Source organism: Pithys albifrons, chromosome 3 (genome assembly GCF_047495875.1).
Source record: "Pithys albifrons albifrons isolate INPA30051 chromosome 3, PitAlb_v1, whole genome shotgun sequence".
Lineage (NCBI taxonomy): Eukaryota > Metazoa > Chordata > Aves > Passeriformes > Thamnophilidae > Pithys > Pithys albifrons.
Window position 1 is genome coordinate 46,623,658 of NC_092460.1, and position 25,121 is coordinate 46,648,778.

Below are 25,121 nucleotides of genomic sequence, written 5' to 3' on the forward strand. Positions count from 1 at the left end.
CTCTTTCTGGATTAAAGCTAAGGACTGCCTCCACAGCTCGTCCCATGCAGGCATTGGACATGTTCCAGGGGTGCGTTTTCCTCCAAACTGTTTGATCCCATCTTTTCCCAGAGTGGTTTAAAGAAAGAAGTCACCCTATCCAAGGAGCACTTTCCAAATAATGCTGAAACTCCCTTCAGAATGCAAGCGCCAGGATATCTGCACCTGGGCAGGTGAAATCCTTCAGGTGCCAGAAGATCATTGGAGATCCAGGTTGGTCACACTGAACTGATTTGACCTTCCAGCCCTTTCAATGAGAAGTTAATTAGTCTTCCGAACAAATGAGACAGAAGCTCTCACTAGCACTTTCAAAAATTTAAACCAGCTGCTGCTGCTGACATGCCTTTGTTGTGCCCACGCATTGCAACATCTGAGTTGGTAGTGTGCCTGGGAATCAAACTGCCATGTGCAAGATTGCAACTACAAAATCTCTATGAAGTCCCAATATTTTGCTTTCTGAATTGAAACAACAAAACCTTTAACATCTTTTGAAGTACAAACTGTCACTGAGTCTAAATGCCTGAGTGCACAGAGCCCTAGACAACTGTCCACTTCTCGTTTATCCTCTTCATTTCAATGCATGGTTTATGTTGTAGCTTAAAAATGATGCAGTACCTAAGGCTGGTGTTGACCTCTGCAGCACCTTTTTTTACAGACCCGGTGAACAGAACACCAGCTCACTTGTTCCATCCTCTCTGGATGCCCACCTTATGTCTCTGTTAATCCCTACAAACCATCTACTAGAAAATTTCCCAAACTTGAACTTTCCCCGAGTTTGCCCTGCTGTCTTGTGTGCTCAGCAATGTGCAGCTGTGGCATTTTGTGAGAGCAGAGGGACAGAATCGGGAGGATGGAGTTTGTTAGAAAAATATCTATCCCGAGGGTCTTAGTCCTGGTGATGCCTTCCTTCTACGAAACGGAAAGGGGAATTTTGAGCAGCCTCTGCACTGAGGTGTTGAAGACACTAGAGGGCTCTACTGCGAGAGGTACCGCTGGATCGCCGCAAAGTCCATAGGATTTTACACTCGACATATGCTCTCAATTTTGATGTGCCACCACTCAAGACTGGCTGTTGCCAGCAGTATGGGCCTCAATGTCTTGCTTTGAACATGACAGTGGCTCAAGTTCAGATAGCCCCTGTCCTCAGCTCTGCAGTCTTATCAGTATATGCTGGTGTTTGAGAAATGTCTGGAAACCCATTGTGCATAGCACATCTTGTGGAAGGACCAAGGTTATGTTGAGAAACCAGTTTTTGACAGCACTTGACTTCATTTGGAAAGCAACCCTCTCTTGATGTTCTCCCCAACCTGTTTGACAAATGAGCCTACCTGTAAGTTTTGTTTGGCCTTTCCTGTAGGAAACTGATGTTGAAGGAGTGCCAGGCTTGCTTGGATGAGGAAATCTCCTACACGCCTTGTCTGCTCAAGAATTTTGGCTGCCTCTTTTTGACATGATAAAGAAATGCCTTTGCTAGGCTTTTATCCTTAAAGGAATAGAATTTTGCTGGTATTTTACACTTAAAAGGATATAAGATTTCTTCAAAACCAGAGCACACACAAACATATACATGCTCAGTCTGTTGCCTGGCATATTAGGCAGCTCCTAATAAAGCTAAAGCCTAGCAATGTAAGATTAAAATACATTAGTTGGGGATAAATTGTCTTACATTGCACAAAACCCCATTATCTTAATATGCATAGGAAACGTGCCCTAAGCCCAGTACAAATCTTACTTGTCAAAGCCTTCGCGATACTTAATAGGTTAATATCATGAATGTCTAAGGGCTTCATTGTAGTTGTAATTATTTGGAAATTGCTCTTCCTGACTCCAGCGATGGCTGGGATTCTTACGTGGCAGATTCTGCTCGATTTCAAAACATCTTGTCTGATGAGATGTGTGCCAGTGCCTGCGCTCCCTGTCATTTGTTTATAGCGACATCAGGGTGTGAAAACCCAGTGCGGGCTGGAGCGGGACTTCAGTTCGTGCGCCTGAGGAACGGCGGAGGATGGATGTAACAGAGATGTGCTTTACACCAAACTCTTCCCAGCGGCGGGGACAGAGATGCGGCGCGTGGGGACACGGCTGGCGGCGCTCCGCGGGCTGCCGGAGGGGCCAGAGTGGGATTGGCACATCCCGGCTGGAGCGCCCGCAGCGCCACCCGCGGGAGAGCGGCCGGACCGGGGGAGGAGCGGCCGGGCAGGAGGCACCTCCCCATTGGCCGCCGGGCGCGGCGCTTTGTATGGCCCCGCCTCCGCACCGGTCCATTGGCTGAGAGCCGGTGCTGCTTTGCATGTCTCCGCCCCCACGATGGTCCATTGGCTGCGAGCCGGAGCTGGTTTGCATGGCCCCGCCCCCCGGCTGGCCGGCGCGGCGCTGCGGTGCGGGGAGGGCGGCGCAGTGCAGGAGCCGGAGCGGAGCCAGAGCCAGACCCGGAGCGGGGCTCGGCCGGCGGCAGCAACAACAGCAATAGCAGCGGCAACAGCAGCAGCAGGAGGGCAGCGCCGCCGCTTCGCTGCCGTCTGGCGGAGCGGGACGAAGCGAAGCGGCCGACGGGTCACGCCGCGCCCCCTCGCTGCTCTGAGCCCCGCCGCGTTCCCGTGAGCCGCTCCCCGCCCGGGTCCCGCGGGTGCAGCATGAAGTGCGGCGATGGCCCGGAGAGGTAAGACGGCGGTGAGGACGCTGGAAGACCTGACGCTGGACTCCGGGTATGGTGGCGCGGCGGACTCGGTGCGCTCCTCCAACTTGTCGCTGTGCTGCTCGGATTCGCACCCCGCGTACCCCTATGGAGGAAGCTGCTGGCCGCACCTAACTGACTCCATGCACAGTCGGCACAACAGCTTCGACACCGTCAACACCGTCCTAGCGGAAGACTCCGAGGTGCTGGACTGCGCGGGGCAGCAGTGCTCCCGGCTCCTGCCCGACCTTGAGGAGGTCCCCTGGAGCCTGGAGGAGGTGGAGGCACTGCTGCTGCCGCCGCCGCGCCGGGAGCCGCGGGCGCCGGGCGCCGCCAGCTCCGGGAGCCGGGATGCGGCGGCGCGGCTCTCGACGTTGGTGAGCCGGGCGCTGGTGCGCATCGCCCGGGAGGCGCAGCGGCTCAGCCTCCGCTTCGCCAAGTGCACCAAGCACGAGGTGCGGAGCGCTATGGAGATCGTCCTAGGCTGGACGCTGGCGGCCCGCTGCACGGCGGCCGCTCTCGCCGCCCTCTCCCTCTACAACATGAGCAGCAGCGGCGGCGACCGCTTCAGCCGCGGCAAGTCCGCCCGGTGCGGACTGGCCTTCTCCGTGGGCAAGTTCTACCGCTGGATGGTGGACAGCCGCGTGGCCCTGCGCATCCACGAGCACGCCGCCATCTACCTCACCGCCGGCACCGAGAGCCTCTTCCGCGACATCCACGCGCGGGTGCTGGCCGGCCCCGCCGCCCCGCTGCCCCCGCCCGGGCGCCCTCCGGCCGCCGTCGGACCGGCCGAGAAGGAGAAGGAGGGCGGCGAGGCGCCCCGCTTCACCCTGGAAGCGCTGGAGCAGACGGTCAACAACGACCCCGAGCTCTGGGGCTTGCTGCAGCCTTACCAGCATCTCATCTGCGGAAAGAACGCCAGCGGTGAGTGCGGGACTAGGCGCCACCGACCACCTGTTGCGCCGGGCGGGCCCCAGTCCGTCCCCCCGGGCGCTGGGCGGGCGCCGCCACTGCCGCACCTGCCGCCGGGGACTGGGTGGCCGCGGAGGGAGGAGTGGGCAGCGCGGGGTGGATGCCCCTGCACGGCGGTGCCCGGCCTGGGGCGCGGGCAGGGATCGGGGAGAGCTGCCGAGCATCCCCCGCCTGGCGCAGCCGGGGCTGCCCGCCCGCCTGCCGCGGTGGGATGTGTGTGAATTTAGGGGCAGCTGGCTGGGGTATCGGCGAGGGTTGGGTGAGAGACGGTGGTTCAGAGCTTCAGTTTTCCACAGGAAATGGCAGAAGCGCAGCTGAGCGCTCGGAGGCGAGATCAAACTTTGTTACATATGCAGTGGTTTGGCCAGCGATTGCGTGGTTGGCGCTGAAATGCAGTCTTTCTGGACAGATTTCATTCATGTTGCTACATGTTTACCCAGAGCTTGACACAGATGCAACACGGTGATGCATCAACTTCCTGGGCAATTTTTCCCTTCGTTTATTCAACGAAGAATCTAATATTTTTAATAAGTTGTCCTTTTGTAGAGCAGCATTCCAAAGTTGACGTTTCTTATTTCAGCTCCGTCTGTTTTTCAGGAAAGGGAAAATGGAACGAGCCGAGTCTCGGGGAGGTAGAGTTAAAATCGGGTGTTATTTTCTTACCGTATCCTAAGCGTGCACAGGCACATGCAAATAGTTTTATTAAGCTTAAATTCAAAATACCTGTCAAGCTGAGATGCAAATATTGGGGAGAGGGGAGAGGAAGGGAGCTGGGAGAACAGGGATAACTGGAAGCTTAGATCACATCTACAGATAAAGCCTTGTTAAGTTGTTATAGCCACAGAGGATGCATTACAGCTAATTATCTATTGTCTTAAGACGCCTTCTATCCCATAAGAGACCCAAGGGAGGATACCAAATGGGAGTGAAAGAAAAGGTCAAATCCTTCTCCCTAGTGTAAATAGATGTGGTTTCAGTATATTCCTCTGTTGGTTTTACCCCAGCAGTGAATGTTCTCCCCAGAGGCTTTGCTGAACCTCCACTCGAAACGCATCCGCAATCAGTGCTTGTGTTGCGGGACTCTGGTGCGTTATTCCAGCGCTGTTGCAGGCAGGCATGGCTTCCCCAGGACTGCCACCGTTGTTTTTTTCCCTGAGTTCTGCTCCTGTGCCTCTAGGTTTCAGATAGCACTGTGTTGCGTTTCTGACATTGCAGCAGTGGCTGTGCAGGCTCCTACTGAGTCTTTCATTTTGTTTTGCAGCTCTCTCTTAACTCCCTCTGTATCAGCTCAGTGGATTTAAATGAACTTCCTTCTCACCGTCATTTATCCCACTTCTAGGCACACAATTCAGAGTTTTCATCCCCATTTTGTTGTAGCTTTGCCTGTCACGAATCTCTTTGGTAGCTCAGTCTTGGCTTGAGCAAATAGCATTTTTCTAAAATTTTAGAATCAGACTCTAGCAAGTTGTCCATTTTGTTTTGCCTCTCTCCCTGTGTCTCCTTGCTTCCTATGCAAATTACTGTAATGTTGTTTTCCCTTTTAAAATCTTATAATATGTAGTTTGGCATGCTGTTAAATATGTTTAGAGTTACAGGTGCAAGGAAGAGCCCAGCCTTCTTGTAATAAAAGCCATTTTTTGCTGCTGTTTATTTAGATGTAATCCAAGGGCGTGTTGCATGCTTTTAAGTATTTTCATGGCAACTAAACAAGCCCTTATAAACCTTTAAACACATCAACCTGTTTCTTCATCAGTGTGATACTTATCTGTTTATATAGTCCTCACCATTTTGATGTCTTGAGTGCTCCATGGTTGGTTACAAACACTTCCTTCTCAGGCACTTAAAAAAGGTGGGGAAATCTGATGTGAGAGATTATTTGACCTGCTTGAAACTATTGGGGTAATCTGTGGTAGGAGGCTTGGACTGCTGGAAGCTATGTCTCTACGTGGTGGCCTAACCACAAGTTAGTTCAACCTTCCTCTGTATTCAGTACTTGAAACTATGATAGTGCAATTTAATAGGTAATAGGCTTCTATCTGCAGCAGGAGGAGAGACAGGTGTTGTACTCTGGAGGTTCAATAAATTGGGATGTCATTCCCCAGCTGAGTGGCATGTGGACACACAGACACTGAAATCAGTGTGTTTGGTCCATCAGGTGTGGACAAGAAGTGGTGGTGCCTCCTTTCTGGAGGCACCATGGCCAATATGATTTGAATGAAGGTGAGGGATGGAAAGCAGTGCAAAAGCAGACTCCCTAGCAGTACCTTATCTGCAGGCAGGTTTCTGGGGGGAAGAGGTGCCGTCTCTCTGGAAGGCAAATGTCAAACCTTTAATAATTTTCCAGGCTAAATTCAACACCTTAAAGTCCACCCAGACAGTGAAAGAAGCAACCCGTGATGATCATGGGATGCAAGTATGTGAGGAACATGAGTTTGCTCATGATGTAGTTCAAGATTGCTTTAATATAGTCTGGAAACATGAGTGTTGGGAAAGATGGTCTGAGAATCTGCAAGACACAAACCAGCCTTTCAAGGCTTCCCTGTAGAGAGCATTTAGTGGTTTCACATGAGGTTTTTTAGCCTGATGTCATACTCGGTCATCTGGGAAGCTGCTGAATAAGATCAGTATTGCAAGATAACCTTCTCCTTCCTATAAATGATGGTCATACTCCTTCAGACAAAAGATATCTGAGCTGGTTCTTGCTGTGGGCCCTTGAGCCTCCTGGGCTTTCTTTGGGCACATCTAACCTGAGCTTGGGCAACTTCTTCACAGGAGCCCCACCCTCCAGCTCAGGAGCCTGATCATTCCTCTTACAGGGTTGAAAGCCTGTGGACAAAGGTAGTGGTGCTGCATCATGTGTTGCAGGCAGCAAGCCACATCTCCATGATAAGCCTCTTGATAACCTCTTGTGTGGGACAGAAGTAGGGATGAAAAGGAGAAGCAGGCAATGCCGTGGCAACAATCCGCTGGAGTACTCCAGCAGCTGCTGGCATATTGACTGAGCTTATCTTTCTGATTATGTATTGGAAAGAATAGACCTTAAAAGCACCCTGAGGTAGTAATTTCCACCCCGCCCCCCCCCCCCATCAAATTTTAGCATCATAGTTGAATGAAAATTAAAAACTTCACGTTTGGGATTTCACTGACGCTTAAATGTTTCAATTATGAGCCACGTCTGAACAGCACAGTACACGTTTTACATCCTATAACAGTTGCACAGAGTGTTATTTCCCTTGGAACAGTGGGAGCAAAATACTGTGTGCTCAATGAAAGGCAGTAAAAGTTGGCACCTCTGCGGTTTAAGCAATATTATTTTAGTTTCTTAATTGCTCATCAAACCCTTACTTTTAGGCCAGATCCAAGAATTGCTTTGAGATGAATGAGAAGTTTCCCCAGATCCTGGATTGAGTGCAAATCTTAGGAGTGAGTCTATGTATGTTGTTTTAACAGCGGATGGCAGATCTAAGTAGCGCAGTCACCTACACTGTACTATGAGGGTCCTCTTTTGCCAGGAGGAGCAATGGTGTTAGACAACAGTTAGACAGAGGTGAGAGAACAGGTTTTTCCTGTTTCAATCTTGTGGGGTCTCCTCATCTTATGGGGAAGGGCTTAATGGTTGGAAGGGCGGAGACCTGGAGGGGCACAGCCAGGGAGCTGGGAATCATGAGGAAGAGTTTTCTGTGGAGCAGCCAGCATGCACAACTCTTTGTTGTCTGTTTGTGTACAGCTTCTAAAAATAGTTACTTGGAACACAACTGTGCTGCTGTGGTTTCTTCCCCTTCTTAATATTATTTAGAGAAGAAGACACAACATCTAGTAAGAAACCCAGGATTAGGTCTGGCTCAGTTGACATGTGTCATCTAACCTCAGTTTAACCTCAGCCTCTTGTGCTAATCCAGGTGAACCAGAGGGATTCTGAGCAAATGAACAATCCCAATACATTAGCACAGTTTAACCATATCATTAAATGCTTTTAAGTTTTGATACATACGTGCATGTGCATGTGTGTGTATACAGATAGAGACCATACCCTTCTTTTACTGGAGAGCATACTGATACCTGTTACTTCTCTGCTTTCTGTTATAATTCAGCCATTCAGGATGCCATTACAGCTTTAGGGGCAATGTAAAAATCAATCTAAAAGTTATTTCAGTTACAATGATTGAGGAATATTTGTGCACAAAATGGATTTTTTTGGCCTTTTTCGTGGGCTTTTTAAAACTGGTTTCAAGAATATCCTTCCCCCCATTATATTTCAATCACATTTTTTGCTAGTAAAAAAGAAATACAGTTGAAGTTCCTTATATGTGCCAGTGTGTTATACTTAGAGGTCTTTGCTGTTAACATTTTTCCCATCTGCTCCAGGGCACTTGAATCTCTTGCCAAGAGTTTGACAGGAGTGCTGGTGCAACAATGTATATTTTTTGCTCGATTCTCTTACCTGACAACCTCCCAAGCAAACTTCCACAACTGCTCTGAACAAGTTGTGAATTTCTTCCCTCTCTGCCCCAAAGTGCAGAAGTTTGTGCCTGTTCTCAGTTTGTCACCACTGATGCTGGTGGGATATGGGATGGCAGTGAGAAAACCATGCTCCTACTCTGTAATGGGATGGGTTGCTCTAACAGCTGGTGTTGGCAGGAGCGGGACAGAAGGATAATCAGCTCATTGAAGACCTTGCCTTGAGAGGACACCTTGAGAAGGAGCAGTGTTGGGACTGGGACACAGAGACCCAGCAGGAGGTTGAGGTTTAACTGACTGGCTGATGAAGGTTTGTTTCCCTTTGGATGTTTTGATTCCTGTAATTTGTTTCAGTTATGAGTATAACATTAAAAAAAAACAACCCAGAAATGATTATACCAGAAGCACCCAGAATAATCATAAAGCTGATGTTTGCTATATGATTATTCCCTTTGTCACGTTGGAAAGTACCTTAATAGCATTTATAGCCTTGGCCACGCTAGGGAGTTTTTGGGCTGCAGCTGCATTGCTTAGTTCCTGATGTAAATGAGGCTTTACAATAATGGTTGGGAAATGTGACTGTGTATATAAAGAGCATATTAGGGGAATAACAGTGTAATTTTAGCAGTATACTGGGTTCCTGGAATTTTTACTGAATGCTGACAGGCTTCATGTAGTCTTTGAGCTGTCCTGTGAACCTGATGGCATAAGGCATAGGTGACCATAAGGCACAACTTTGCACCTTTTCCTATTGCTACTGCAAATGCTCTCTATTCTGTAGCTGCTCAGAGTTAATATAAATGAATAAACCACCATACTTAGTGTGTTGTAGTTTCTACAGTGCATGTTGTATCAATTCAGTTTGTTATCAGTCATAAATCTACCATGTTGTCCAGAATGTGGATTTAAACACCCAGTAGTGCAGTGGCTGGGGACATCTACTGCCTCAACCTTTTTTCCCTTGTCCTGGTCAGGGATTGAGTTCTCCTACCTCAGAATTTAGAAAGAAGCTTTATGGTCTTCCTCTTGGCTTTCCTCTAATGAAGATGTGGAAGGAGAAAGCCCTGCTTGATTAGATGACACTGGAGGATGAGGGAGCTGTTTCCTGTAGTACATGGGTGTTGTGAACCAAATCCTCTGCCTGGAGTAATTTCCTCTGGCCAATGTGTAGTGCTAAAAGAGTGGGGGCTCCTTTCAGGTGGCTTGCTGAAACTAGCAGCTTCTGCACAAAATAGATTTTTGCTGGCCCAGTAGAGGCTGAACAGAAAAAACAAGGAAGGGATAGATGACAGAGTTCATCACCAGGCTGTGTTATCTTGCTGTGAGGATGATGAGCAGCTGCGCTGCCACCATTTCCATCCATGAACAGGTCAGCTTTCTGTACAGTAAAGGGGGCCAAGGTGGATTCTTGGTGGATGGTGGACCACTCCTGTTGTCTCCTTTAAAAATAAAATATTAGCAGTAACTGCTGGACAGGGAAATGAGCAGCTGCTTAGTGTTGTGGACTGATTTTTCCAATGCCCTTATCTCCCAAATCTGTATGATTCTCATTGTGCGCAGTGCCCATTCACTTTCCCAATCTCCTCCAGGATTTTCCTGCTGCCTTTCTCTGTCTTTCCGGTGGAGCTGTCTTGTCCAGTCCTGGCAGTGGTGCTGTCCTACCGGTCCCTCGATCCCAGCACTTCCACTCATGGCTGTCTGCAGGGTGTTTTTCTTTGTCCAGGGAGTAGGATGCTTCAGCAAGGCATAAAGAAGTAGTAGGACTGTTTTCTTCTTTTGCTCCTGTCCTTGTTTGCTTCCTGACAAAAACCCTACATATTGCACCATCCTTGTATAAATCTGTAATTGTAATTGCTATGCTTCATATAAGTGTTTTAAAGGTTTTAAAAGACATGCAGATGAAGTCAAAATGACCCCAGAGCTTGTGTGACCAGCTTAACCTTTGGTTATTTCACCAGAGGTATTCAGTTGGGCAGCCTGAAAAAAAAAACCACAGACACTATAAAGGGCTATGCAAGCTGAAGTCTCACATGTGGCTCTTGGTCTATCCTGACCTTCAGGGATTTTCTAGAGCAGAGTTTCTATCAGCGGTCACATTTGTCTGCTAGTGGATAAGCTTCCCATTTTCCCAGAAGGTAATACAGCAATCCTGCTGTTGTGGGCTGTGAAGAGATATAATCTGATGGCCAGTCACTCCTTTCCCAAAAGACTACATCTCTATCCCATAGGAACAGAAGAGAGCAGGCTGCTGATCAGGTGAAGTGAGTCAGTGAGAAGGCAGCTGTTGTCTCATTTTGACAGCAGGAGTAAGGGGCACGTTTCTGGGAGCAGCTGAAGAACAAGGAGCCATAGTTGGTGTGGATCAGTTCAGCAGCATGGATGGGGCACAGGCACTGATGCTGATACCTTACTGAGGCTTGTCTCAATTATTTTAATTAATTTAAGCTGGTGTACTGAACTGATGCTTTTGATCCTTACCATGGCAGTTTGTGGGTGAGAAAGTTGTACAGTGTGGCTTACAGGATGTGACCATTTTCATGGGCTCTGTTGAAGAAAGAGGTGCCCATCATCTTGATGGTATTTTATTCTCTTCCTTGTTTCCTAGGCTGAGTTCATATTAAGCAGTACTGTTTTTTGGTGTAATCGTTTCTGGAAACAACTCAGGAGGTTTTATAATATGGTAAGAGGGCTGCTGGTATCCGGCAGTAACTGCAGGGACCAGGTCAGGGGCTGAAAAGGTGCTTGGGACATTTGACATTTCCCACAGGGATTATCTTGGCTCATCACTGACAAGAAAAAGAATTTGGCTTTGATTTGATTTAAACAATACTGGATTGGTAATAAGGAATAGAAAGCAAATTAGACCCTTGGTACCAACAGACCTCAGGACGGGTGATTGTGCCCCTGATGAATCAAGCTGGCAGAGGCGGATAATTGGTTCAAGGCCATTTAAAAGCTCTGCTACACCAGGTGCAAATCCACACGTGTCGGTGGTGTCTGGCTGACTTGTTGGTGAGTGTAACAGGTCTGCCTGGTGGGGACTTCACTGATGTGATGCCTGGGGACTGGGTTCTTTCTACCCTTGTGCTTAAAGCAGGAATGGATGTTGATATTGGGATCTTTCCAAAGATACATGGCAGTACAGGAGACACAGGTATAAGCTCTTTCTCTGGTGTGGTAAGGCAGCTGAAAGTGAAAGTGCAGGGAGGGATCAGTGCTGCAGGATGTGTGGGAGGTGGGATGCTCGCCAGAAGATAGGAGCACACGGAGGCGTTGCAGCTGAGCCATGAGGGACTGGTAATACCTCTGGGTCAGCAAATTCACAGCCTTAGTGGCTTTTGCGGCGCTCTTATGTGGATAGATCTTGCTCATGTAAACAGCACATGGACTTCATGCAGCCATAAAGGTCTTGGGACAGGCTGGTGAGTGAGCAGGCAAACAGGAACCCCTGAGAGGATTAGAGAAGAGGAGATTCCTGTCCTAGAGTGCTGTGGAGTAGCACCTGGACCTGCAAGAGTCTGAGGCTTTAAAATTAATAAAACCACCCTGTTTTTAAATTGCAGTGCTGTGAAATATTGCTCCCAGGTGGGGGAAGTGAACAGGGTCAGGGTTGCAGCAGAGGTATGGTGAATGCATTTGCATTTTCGAGACAGTCAAATAATTGAAGGAAACTTTTAATCCTGCAGTGTTTTGCAGTTTCTCTGGCCCTGTGGTAGTTTTGGATAAACACTGTTGGGCTGTAGTGCCTTTGCTTTTATGTGTTGTGTTTGGCTGTGAATGAGCAGCGCTTTTGCTTGCAAAGAGCTGAGTGAGTCTTGCAAGTCCCTCTCTGGGATGGTGTCTGGCAGGGGTTTGGAAAAATAGAGGTTGTGGAGCTGTGGGCTATATGCACTCCCCATACAGTGGGTCCTTCATCCCAGATGAATCATCTTCACTTCTCTGTCACCTGTAAGCAGTTAAAGTGGCTGGCAGCAAGGCAAGCTGCCACTAGGGAGGTGGGCCAGATGCCTAGGGACTGATGCTGGACTCCCAGCCCTTCAGTGGAAAGTGCTGCCAGGAGAAATGAGAAATATTTCAGAGGTCAGAATAATTTTGAGTACCTACTGAGATGCTTTTTTTGTGGAGAATGCTAAGAAGATTTTTTTTCCTGGTAGTACAGGGGCGTTTCTTTGCATGCCAGCATCTCAGGGTAATTAGTTTGACTGAATCATTCACTATAAGTCTGGATAGTAGATTATTTTACTCTGGGTTGCAGTATAGCTAAGACAACTGCTGAGGGCTAGATGCAGCTACCTCTGATCCTGCTCTTTCTCTTGATGCTCATAAAGTACGGGTCACAAAACTCAGTACTTCAGAAAAATCATCCTTGTGCTACTTGTGTTATTTCTCTAGTGTGTATTTTGTGTGGAGCAATGTATGATACAAGGTGTTCCAAAGGTACTGTTAAACCCAATCCTGTAGTCCTTGCCTGGGCAATATTCCCACTGATTTTGGTGGTAAAGACAGCCTGTCAAACACCAGAATAAGCTCTTTCATTTGGTAACAAATTAAAGAAACTCTTTAGTCAAAGCTGTAGGCTCAGATTTAGTTTTGTTTAAGATAAGCTTTTCCAAAACTGGAGATGAGTATCAGTACTTCACTGCAGAGAATTATTCATGGTTTGAAAGTATTTTTTTTCCTATTGTTTTACTGATTAGTGGTGTTCAGCCTAAAGGACTGCTCAGCACAGTCTGGGAGGCCCCATGCCACCTGGCTAGCCTATTTCCGCTGGCCCACATAAGGAAAATCCTAAAAATAGTCCAGCAGTGTAGGTTTTCAAAAGTAAATTAGATTTTAAAAATAAGATGTTCAGTTTAATTATCTGGCATGCTCTCAGTAAGGAGCAGGAGGAGTTTCAAAACATGCATGGAAAAAATGTAATGTGGAAAAAACCCAACCCCAAACATAACTGACCTCCATAGTTAGGACCTGCTGTTGCTTTGCTGTTGTGCTTGACCTGTTAACTAGTTTGTTGTTATACAATGTGGCTTGTGCATCAAATGATTTTGGAGAGTGAAAAGAGTTTCCCAGGCTGAGAGTGTACAGAGGCAGCACCATGCAGACTGTTTTTAATGCAAAATTCCTGCCTGTATGAATGCCTTGCTTCCATCTTAAGGAGCATGTTTACTAAATAATGGGTAAGACAAGAAGGAATAGTTTCTAATATTTTGCAGGTTTAAATGTAGGAATGAGATAAACATCTGTGTAATGTAAAGGATGCCGAACTCAGGTAGCAAGGTTCTTGCAGCAGAAAGCTGGGGCCCAAGATAAGTGAGTCGGTGACGCTGTCTGTCTGACATGCATCACCACTTAAAATGTGGTGGCTGAACGCTTCTAAAGCAAGATTAAATTCAACAAGAGAAATATACCCTAGCCAAAGCTTATTCCCCCTTAAGCATACAGATTGATCTTCAGGAAGGATATGGGCTGTCACCTCTCTTCAGCACACAGAAACTGCATATGCGTGGGATAATTGGCAGGTTTTATAAGGAGACCTGTGGTGATGAGAGCCCTCAAACCACCAGAGCAGATGGGGATGCTGATGTCTGCCTCCTCTGCCTCCTCTCTGCTGACCACGGATGTCATGGGGAGAGAAAGGCACAAGATGGAGCTTGAGGTTGTGGATAGACTCGAAGTTACCATATGGGTGGGAAAACACTGTCTTATCAGAGCTGGAGAGGTTCTGATTACAGACTACATGAGGTGTGAGGCAGGAGCTGGTGAGTCACAAAGTGTTTTCTAAGGTTTTGGGCTGGCCCTGGATGCTCAAGCGTCACAGCCAATATTGCAGGTGACTTTCATTTGGAGGGAGAAGGCACAGCCAGGGCAGGGTTTCCCTGCAACCTTTACTGCCACCTTTGTTGCTTTGAGATTAGACAGCTCTGATTGGCCCAGCCTAGGGCTGTGCTTTGGAACTCCCTGGAGTTTACCTGGAACACTGCTGCATACACACCCAAACTGCAAAGCTGGCTACAAAGCTGGCTGCTGAGCAGATTTAGACCTGTACCATTGATTGCTTGCACAATCCATGTTACATACTTCTGACAGTGCCAGCAAGGTACCCCTGTCTGGAGTGAGAAGGTGGTGTGGGCACACGGGGGTCTTTAGGGTTGGGATTCACACATTTTGTGGTCTGATGGAGTCTGAGCTGGATGAAGCCCTGGGGAAAACATCCTTTTGGGGGCCAAGGACAACATTTAGAGGAAAGAGAGGTTAAGAAAATGAAGACTTGTTAGTTTACTTCTCCCCTTGACTGTGACTTGAGGAGCATCACTGGGATGAGTTCTGATCTTTTTCCCTGTAAAAATTTGCAGTGCTGCTGGCATTGCACTGATACACTTAAATAGTTGTTACTTAAACACATGAGGGTTTGGCCACAGCATAAATAAAAATGAGAACAATTCAGCACCCCACATAAAACATCCCCTCAGCCTGGAGTAATTAGTTCAGTTTTAGTAGCCTGATTTCCAGAAAGAGAAGGAACAGAACAAATAGTGGAAAAGATAATGAAATTCGGGTGGGGTCCAAGGGGACTGTTTCAGTGTTATGATAGTCAACCAGAGTGGTGTTATTTGGTCCAGAAAGAAGGCACCCAGGGGAAACTGTGATTGTACCCGTGCAAGGCGGTGAGTGGCAAAGTAGGAACTCAGCAGCTGATGACTTTTTGTGGAGAGCCAGGATGCAAAACTGAAAGAGTAAGTTTAAAGTAACTCTAAAGAGCCCTCTCCTTTTTGCAACACACTGAGGGTTTGTGGAGCTGTATACTGCATGGAGTGACTGGGAAACAACGGGCTGGGATTATGCACATGAGGACTGTTTCTAAAGATTATAATAATTCTCTGCCTTATATTAATAATTGCAGAGGAAGTACTGGTTCATGTTTTAGCCAAAGCTTTGCTTGGACAGCCTTCCCAGGCATTGCGTAGGGTGTGGTGGGTGTTCCTGGCCTTTGTGCTGCAGAACTGATGGACGCTCTGCAAACTGAGGCTGCTTCCTGCAGTACCCCACAAATAAACTTTATTTCTTTCAGCAGTAAATGACTAAGAGCCACAGGACTGAATCTTCTACTATCGCGAGCTCCTTTAGAGGCAGCTTCTCTAGGTTTTCTTTTGTGATTTTTGACATGGGCAAATCTTCCTTCCCTGGGTTTCATATGTGCACTCTTCATTAGGAGTGGTGACCTTCTGGATACAGCTCCTTTTCTTTCCTCTTATCTTCAAAGAAACTCAGTATTTATGTAAGCAGCTTGCTTGCTCATTTACTGCTTTCTGGCATAATCTCTCTCGAATACCTTTCTGAAAATAGGCTGTCCAGATGAAGTAAAAATATTCACTGTTGAAGCAGAGTATTTAGAAATAGCTGTAATTTTGAGTTGTATCAAATAGGAGCCCAAACCTTTGCATGTGATTAGGGACAGGTGTTTTAACTTTTGTGCAGCTGTTTTTTAGGTTAACTAGAATTTTTGACCTACTGGAAAAAACAAAAAACCTCACTGAATTTGGCATTAGGGCTGTGAATTTGGTGTAAAGCAGAAAGAAGGACACAAAGCACCAGTTCATTACAGTGGATTGTTGCATCAATAGTGCAGTAATGTAATGTCATGGAGAGAAAATAATGGGCTCTAATGCTGTAACCAGTGTGTTTACTGATACTGTAGCACAATTAATTGTGGCTTTCTTGCAATTAAGTGCAAACAATTTCTGTTAAAAGTGAATGCAGGGCATTTGAGCTTAACTTTCTCCATACAAGGAAATTGTCCTCACTCTCTTGGGATGACCCACAGAAAAATAAAAATGGGTCTCATAACTGAAAATGATGGGAGTGGATTTCTTTGTTCATCATGCAGTGGTGTGCCAGAGGCTGGTGCTCTGCTTTCTTAGACCTGCGTTTTGTGCTTCTCTGGTAACGGGGGACTGAACTGGGAGAGAACTGCTGTGGAGGGACTCTGGACTTCAAGGCTTTGCCCCTACGTCTTTCCTGAAAGGATTGTGGATAGTAGGACTGAGATCTTGGTGGAGGTCTGCATCTTTTTAACATCACTGAATTTGTCGTAGAGGGTGGTGGTGGTTGCCTGAGTGCTGTACCCTCTGGGAAGGGCTTGGTGTCACTGAGAAAGGCAAGTGGTGGTTCCTTCTGTGGTACCTAGGGATGGGGTGGGGTGGAGGCCCTGAGGGAGGGCTGAGCAAGCCTTGAGGCAGAATTGACATCAGAGACCATGAATAGATTCCTCCTTTTATTCAGTTGAGGCCAAAACCTAGGGGATGGAAAAGGCTATGTGTTTGGGCTGGATTGATGAATGCTGTTTCTATCTTGGTGTCATTCAACACACTCCTGTATTACTTCTTCAATGCCTGACCAAAGTTCAGCTTGCTGCCTGTCTTCCCTTCCATGGGGCAAAATGATAGAGTCTCTCCTAAATCTCTGTTTCCCGTAACCCATGCAGTTGTCAGTGACCATCCCTTGTGCTACAGTCCTTGGCCAGAGTTGGTGGAAATCTACCCCTGAGCTGGAAGATTGCTGGGGGATGGTGGAGGAACTGGCAGGCACATGGAGCAACGCAAATGGCATTTGCTTAGAAACTGGATAAGAAATGGAATTTCCCATTTAGCAAGAATTTTGAGAAATAGATCTGCATGTGCTCATTCATATTTCTTGTAAACTCACTGAACAGTCATGCTTGTGTCATGTACAGAAGACAGAGACTTGCAGGAGCTGTAGTTCTGGCTCCTGACGTTGTGGTTTATAGGCACCCCCAAGGATCCTGATGTCTTTGGCAGGCAAAGCTTTTGGTGGTTTTCTATTGGTGGACTCAAAGATGTTTTCCTGCTTTCTTTGCTATGGGTGGATACAGAATAGGAGGCAATATATTTCTTAAAGTACTTTATAATGCATTTTTGTCCCCCACTTTGAAACTGACCAGGATGTTCATGGAGAGATTTTAAGTGACATTTTTCTCTTGGAAGATTTCTTTCCTGACATGAAATGAAAGAATTGTTCAGTTTTATCTTTTGTTATAAAAGAGCCAAAGTGATACATTTAATCATTTTATAACCACACACTTTCAAAACTGTTTATCTGATCTGTCTGCCACGGAGAATAATTGGTTTATACAAAACTAAGTATTTTCTGATAGCAGATTACTTGCTTTTAAATATGTATGTAGCAGCTTTTCTTTAAAAAAGATTGTGCTAGGGAGAGGTCATACTTCAGTTCACAGAAGTGACAGCAAGCGTTTTAAAAGTGGGACACTGCAAGTAGCATAGAGAAACAGTCATAGGTATCCATGTGATATGACTGGGACTTACTGAGAAGATTCACCATTTACTTAACCTGAGAAGAGGAGCTCTCTCTTTCATAGGGATTTGCAGGAATTTTGCTGGTAGCACTTTCTGTTAATAAACATTTACCTCATTACCTGAAGGTGCTGTATACAGACAGACATTTAGTGTATTGTAGGCTGCTTGTAGCTATAAGTCCCCAAGGGAATGGCAAACTAATGGTGGTGGTGAAGCTTCCTCCCTGGGAACAAGGCAGAGCTTCTTATGTGCTTGGGCCATGGGCCAGGCTTATTTTTTCTTAGTTTCGCTACATGAATTTGGTGTCAGCTTTCTTCCAAAAGAGTACAAAATCATAATTTATTTTATTTATAGAGCTGTGTGATTTATACCCTGAGATATGTCTCAGTGGTTTCAAATTACGGAGAAGGATGGAAATACTGGCTGATTTTTCCCTCTGCTCTGTCTGTAGATTTTTAGCAGCAGGTCCAGGCCTCAAACTCTGCAGCCTGTAATGAATGCACAGTTTAGTTTCATGGCCTCAAGTATTGCTGTAAACCTTTCTGAAATTTCTAATTCCTAATATCTGATGAGGACATGCTGCAGTGATCTTCCTTAGGCTTATCATTATTGTGAGAGAAAATGTTCTTCTGTTTCATTTAGGTCAAATATATCATCAGGCAGATCTAGTGGCTGGAGAGTGGAAAAGTTCCATTGAAGTCAATATGTGTGATTAAAAAAAAAGAACAAAAAAGGACAAAAGAAAAAATCAATCCACCAAATGAGTCTGTGACCTGGTATCTTCTCAAGTTATTGAGAGCTGACCTAGAAAAGATGTGTACATACTTCTGTTAATCACCATATTTTCTGTGATTTCTGTTCCTGAAGTGTGCTGTTGGCGAAAAACATCTTATAATTGAACTTTGGTATGGCACTTCCCTCCTAAGACTATTTTCAGCAACACCAGCCTTTTGTGTCTCAAGCACTGCTGTTGATGGAGGCTGTTCACACAACGCACACTTGAAATGCCTCCAAAAGAATGGCTGGGGGGGACATTAACATGTAGTATGTCGCTGCTTTGGTGTGCCACCCATTTGGCAGGGCAGCTTAAGGGTTGCCTAATGCCTTCTCCCGGTGAATGTGAGTGATTCCGTGACAGGGAGTCATTTCAGGCAGTCTTGCTGCCTCTGGGTGCTGGATAAGTTGTCAGCTAGTCCCAATTTGCCTCTGTTTCACATGTTGGGAAACACCACCTCCCTCGAGTATGCAGGAACCAGATTTGTGCAGGTATTTCAGTCTGGGGATATTGAGGTTTGCTGTCTCCTCACAGATCATGCAGAGCACCAGTGGGCAGGTGCGGCTGTAACTGCTTATGGAGGTAGTTTGATGCTTCTCATTTTGGTGTATCAGCTGCTTGACTGTGGGAGCTTTTTTCTCAGCTCTTGGGAAGCTGGAAGGGATGTAAAGTAGGGGTGGGTACTGCCTTCACATATGGAAATGGTACATCTCCTGGCATGCCCAGCCTGGCTCAGTGCCCTGCAGCCGCCCTGGGCTCTGCCAGGTGGCAACTGTGCAGGGATGCTGGCGAGTTGGGGTCTCTGTGCTCCGCTTTTTCTTAGCTGTGAGTCTGGGGGTGCTGCTGGGCTGGTAAGGAGATGCACTGGTTGATGTCTCTCTGTGAGCAGAATACTCAGCTTTAATCTTTTTCAAGGACAGTATCATGGCAGCCTGGTAGAAAGCAAAAGCTTAAGCGCTTTGACTTCTTGATCTCCCTTGTGAAGCCAGAGTGCGCCTTTCAGGCCTGTGCACTGAGTCGACATCACTTCTGAGCCTAGTTGTTTCCAAAGACCCAGAGTTAAGAAGAGGGTCCTTGAAAGCCTTTCTGCTCAGAGGTGACCTTTGCTGCCAGCACCATGTCCCCTGGCTCAGCAGTGCTGGGAGGCTGGCACAGTCCCATGGGAGGTTCTCTCTGGAGGTACATGAGCTCTGAATGTTTTCTGAGACTGCAGCAGGGCCTCCGTGCAGCAGCTGGTCACATTCAAAAACTCTGCACCTCCTTATGGCAGCAGAGGGAACTAGAAGGCTTAACAAGTCCTGTTGGCTCCTCCAGAGAAGGAAGGAGGGATTTGTGATCTTTTTATAAAAATAATAAAAAGCCAAATGTGTTTTCTGACTTGTGCAAAGTGAATGTCTAAACTTGGTGGAAACTGAGGGGAGATTTGTGTATTGTCTGCTATCCTGCATGTGTGTAAGTAGTTCCTTGAGAGAAAGTAAAGGTTAAGGGAAGTGGCAAAGAAGGGTAGATCCCTGCAGGAGTAGTAACTTACCGTACTGTGGGAACATGGGACACTGCCCTTTCGGTTCTTGCACACATACGCTGAACCTTGAAAGACACCTGGAATTTGAACAGCATTTCAGGCCAAGACATCTATTCTTAAAAAAATACATAGACAAGAGAGAGTAAACCTTCCTTTCCTGAGAAGATGCCATTTGGGTGTCAGGATCAATACCTGTTCCTGAAGCAAAACAGACAGACTGTTCCCTTGCAACATATTATTACTCCTCTATGGAAAATACATGTGCCTGTATAAAGGTACGATATTTGCGTTGCATGGATCTGAATTTGACTGAAATTTAAATGTCTGCATTTTGATTTGATTGCTTGCTGTTTGCTAGCCAGCAGCACTGTAGAATTAAAGAGATCTCTTTGACCAACTAGATTTTATCTCAGTTTTGGTTGCTCAGGAACACTGCCATGTGTGGCTTCCATACCCACTCAGCACCCCCTAAAATGTGGGTAACAGATGTCTTAGATCACATCTTCAGTGGGGCCAGCTGTTGATATGGCTCAAAGGAAAATGCGCAGTTGTTAGTTGCATGGGTTTGGCAAATGATACTGTGCTGCCTGCTTTTAAAAACCTGGCTCAGCATCTGCCTCCATGGTTTGTTTGCAAGGTGTTGATGGTACCTGAGGCAGTGCTGCTCCACCTTCTTGCGGGGTGTGAGCTGGTATGACTTCCATGGGTACAGAGTCAGGCCTGTAGCAAATGCAATTGTCAGCAAGCAGTGAGGATGTACTATGAATTTGGAAATACTGCCCTTGCAGTATTTCAGTGACGTGCCTGTAATTGCTTCCTTAGTCATTGTAGATGTCTGTTGGGTTTGTGATCTGTAACAAAAGACAAGGGGAAGCAGGAAGGAGTGAATAATGTTCCTGTGACAAAAGCACTGGCTGAATTCTTGTGTGGAGTGAGTTCTGGAGGCTCCTTCCAGTCCTCTTCTGTTACTTTGCACCAACTGAAATACATGGGAATTGTTTTCTGTCTCTCTGGCTCTTCCTCAAGTAGTGGCTGTATCTTGAGTCAGATAATCATGTTGCTTGTTAGGATAGTACTGGGCCAACTAGAAGTCTCTGCAGTTACAGTGTTAGTAGGTGCTGCCCTCTGCCCTGTTCACTTCTCCCTCATCCTTAAACTAAGCTAGATTGATTTTGAGAGTGATACACAGAATGGGGCGGAATAAAACCAATCCAGCCATATATAACTTAGTATGTGTAGAGCGGTGTAGTCAAAACCCACAGTGCTGCATGGCTCTCCTCCCACTCCTTTAAGGGTGCCTGGAGGGAAGGATCAGAGTTGTGTGATGCCCAGGGAGGTTGTAGCTAATCTGTTCAGTGTTTGAGAGCTTCACCAGTTATCGAGGCTGTTTGCTTATTTTTACCCATGCATATGCTGCAGGAAAACAAGAACGTTGGCTTCTGAAAGGCAGGCACTTCTACAAGTGAATTGTCTTCCGAGCTCTCCTTTCTTTGCTTCAATGTGTCAATAGTGGAGGCGAAAGCGGTGTTGAAAAGCTATCAGTGGGTGCAGAAGACATACAGAAGTGCTTTCCCCCATACTCAGCAGTATCGGGAGCTGCAGTGCATTTGACTGGAAATTATAGTGGCAGCTGCCTCTCCCAGTGCTCCCGTAGTGATGTCCCTTCTGCAGTCAACCCTCCAAGGCATGCTGTGACACAGCCTTTTGCCTGCATCAGTGCTAAGTGCCTTCCTGGTGATGTCCAAGGCAGCTCCCAGGCTCTCCCAGTGAGCAGCTTCCTCCCAAGGTTTCTGCTTTACTTCTAATTATGGATCATGAGGTTTCATTTAGAATCCATGGGCTGTGAGAAGTAGGGGAGCTGATTTGTGATTTTTTCTTGGTATAACATGTAGCCTGAACGTTCCTCAACCATCATCATGATGCATCCTTCAAATAAATTTGTTAAACCAAAACTATTTGTTGCGCTGGGAGGTTTAATCTTGTGCCTATTTGACTTGACAGAAGGTTGCTAGAGTGACAGTATCACATACCTTGTGTGGTGCAGCATGTTACTAATTATTGTACATTGGCACAGGCTGCCTCATTCCATACATTTATTTCCATTTGTTACTAATGAGGATTTACCATGCTGCTGGTGGTCTCTCGTGCTCCACGTGTATCATCTATAGGATAAGCTGCCAGAAGGTGACGTTCAAAGTAGTGCTTAGCAATCATATCCCACCTCCCTCCCTGTATTTTCTCCCAAAGTTTCAGACTTCCCTGGCAGGTGAAATGCCTACAGGCATAGCTGTGGAGAGGTACAGGTAGCCATTGTTGCTGTGATTCATAACCTGGTGCAAAGGAAAGTTGGGAATGCCAGGCTGTGCAGTTCAATCCTGTAAGGGATTAAAAGATGGTTTGAAAATGCGAAGCGAGCATGGGTATACATGGTGAATTCATAAAGATGACCTGTAAAATACTTTAAAAATTGAGTTTTCCCTTTAACAATATGCAAATAGCATCAGGAGAGGGAGCATTTAGCCATGCACTTTATTTTTTTATTTATTTATGCCTCTGAAGCACTCCAAAGCAGGAGCAGTGGGCTGTCCCTGCTGTGCTGCAGTGCCCCAGGATGCTCTGATGTCCCTGATACCCAGCTGGGTGATTGATCTACCCTATACAGGTTCTTTGCAGTGGCAATTGCGTATTATGAGATGGCACAGCTTAGCATGGGCTATGATAATACTATTTTATATCCTTTTGAGATAATGTATACAGAAATGTTTTTAGAAATTTTGGAAAAGTGTTGCTCTTTCTAAGCAGTGTTTTTCCATCCTTCTTTCCAAATCTGTCCTTTTTCCAGTGACTAGAGAGGTGAAATGAGTGGAGATAATTGCCTTAGCCATATGGGCCAGCAAGAGAAATGAATGCACTCCATAGTGTGGTATTTTAATTTTTGAGTTTCTATCAGTGCCACTGAAAATACTTTTCTCTTTAGATGCTCTTGGTTCTGCTCCTTTGGGATGACATGGAATGTATGCATAGCATTTAGTAGCTTTTAAGCTTTTGCAGTTTCTTCTGATGGTTGAGTTGCTTCCATTTTCTCTTGATATCTCTTATCATCCCTCAGCTGGGAAGAAACTCGTGTTGTGCAGAGACAGGGGAGAAGCCACAAAAATTCTTTCTAATCGAGGCCACAAAACTTCTGATAAATTGGATCTACTGAGCATGGTTGTATGGGTTAGACATGAACTATTAACATGTATAACATCTGACTAAGCTTGGAAGGTGAAGGGGAAAAGCAGATCACCACAGCAGCACCAGTGGAGGGTGTGAAAATGGTCTAGGATGAGTGGTTTTTGTCTCCACTTTGACTTATTCTGTGATTCATAAATAGTTGTCAGATATGTGTTGTGCACCAAGTTACTTCAAAACCTCATCACACCATGCAGCTGATTAAAAGGGAACAGTGACTATCCTGAAAGTCCTTGTACTGTCACTGGAAGACACATGCTGATACAGGCTCAAAAGTTACTAAAACCATGTTTCCTAAGACTTTCCCTTCCTCTTAGCGCTCTGCTTTCCCAGCCTTGTGGCCTGCATGAGCCATGTAAAATTGCAAAGATGTAGGATGGCAGGACTGATAGGGAGAGGTTACCCTCCTCCTGCAGCTCTTTTGGCGATATGACTGGTTGGAGAGCCAGTGCCAAGGTCCCTGTCGCCAAAGGACCTGACTTTTGGCATCACTGTGCAGAGATTTCTTCATAGCTTGTGTCCTGTGTCTCACACCTGGCGATGTTTCTAAGCCTGCATCAGTCAGCTTTCTGGGAAGACTGCTTGATGTTTGCTCTTGGAGAAGCAGAAGGACTCCCAGGAACTTCAGTGCAGAGTGGAGAAAGGCAGCTAAGAAGAGGCATGAGGAACAGCCCAGGTTTTGATAATCCCTGATTAAGCCACTTGGCACCAGGCTTATCCCCTAAGTTGCTGATACAACAGTTGGAAATAGCCTCTGCGAGGCCTGGGGCTTCCCAAGAAGTCAGGTTAAAGGTAGATGTGCTGCAAATACCCTGCCTCAGCCATGACTCTGGAAATGCCTGTCATCTCTGAGCAGTGGGGCAGGGGGTTGAAGGTATTTTCATGAGGGCCATGAACTCTGTGAAGAATGGGTAAGCCTGAATAAACTTGTTTTCCCATTCCTGTCTTGACAAGGTAAGCTACCTTTTAAAAACACAAAGTACACAACAGGCACTTGTAGTTACTTCTCCAAGGAACAGAAATGACTGTGTTGTGGGCACTTTGATCAACAGCTGCTGTGGCAGCCCTGATCTGGCTTTAAAATCCCCTGTAAATTGCTGGAGCTGTTGAGCAGGTCACCCATAAGCTCTGGGGAACGCCAGGTGTTGGTTTTGCAGTCGGTGTGTCCCCTCAAAGCCAAGGGACATGGTGGTGTGGAGGACCAGTCCCCTCCCATGCGTGTTAGGTGCCCGTTGTGAGGCAGAGGGACAAGTTGGGTGTGATGGGGAGTTTCCTGTAGTGAACAGTTCTTAATTTTATAATTATAGAATGGTATGGGTTGGAAGGGACCTTAAAGATTATCTATTTTAACCCCCCTGCCATGGGCAGGGATAATAGTAATGTTGCAGGGAGCTGTTGCTTGCTGCTGTGTTATTAGAGTTGGTTTATTTACAAAGTACCTCTGCAGGCAGTGCAGACAATGTCAAATAAAAAGCAATTGTGAGGTAGGGTGCCAACAGAGGAGCTGTTTGGGCAAGTGCCAGGATGCCTGCACCCTGGCAGCTTGGCTAATACTGTTTTACCATAACCTATAGAAATCTTTATTTGAAGCTGCTTAAGACTTTTCATCTGTTGTGTTTTATTCCCCATGCCTTGCTGCTGTATACCCCTGTTTTTCAATTATGTGTAAATTGTCTTCCTCCTCTCTCTGAACTATAAACAAACTCCCTTAAAGCCCCCATACCTCCTGAACTTGCTCATCGTCTTGGTGGCATCTCCCCAGCTGTGCCTCTCTTCCCCCCACACTCCCTAACTGCAGCCTTTGATACAAAGATGTGCCTTTTGGAAGGTTTTATCCTTCCTGAGTGTGTGTATCTCTCCAGTCCCCAAGCTCATTGCATGGTTTCTGTCAGCCTTCCTCTGTGCTGGTTGTTCTCCATCACCTGGTGACCTCCTCAGGCTCATCACAGTGAAATAGGTTTTCTTAACCAGACTGTAAGAGGGCTGGAATAGATGCACAGCAGCCCCTCTTCCTGCTATTAGGTGCTTTTTGCTACCTTTTCAAAATATGATTTGGTCATGACATTTACTTCTGGTCTTTAATTTTTGTTTTGGAAAAGCATAGTTTCAGTG

The 25,121-nt window shown here is 46.4% G+C and overlaps 1 protein-coding gene across 1 annotated transcript in view; it reads left to right on the forward strand.

Annotated features, from left to right (window-relative positions):
- Positions 1 to 2,426: 2,426 nt before the first annotated feature.
- ABTB3 (ankyrin repeat and BTB domain containing 3) overlaps positions 2,427 to 25,121 on the forward strand; it is a 171,590-nt gene continuing 148,895 nt past the window's right edge. The window contains exon 1 of the mRNA XM_071551653.1: positions 2,427 to 3,637. Within this exon, the coding sequence (XP_071407754.1) occupies positions 2,686 to 3,637 (952 nt within the window). The 5' untranslated portion in view covers positions 2,427 to 2,685. The remainder of the gene's footprint in view (positions 3,638 to 25,121) is intronic.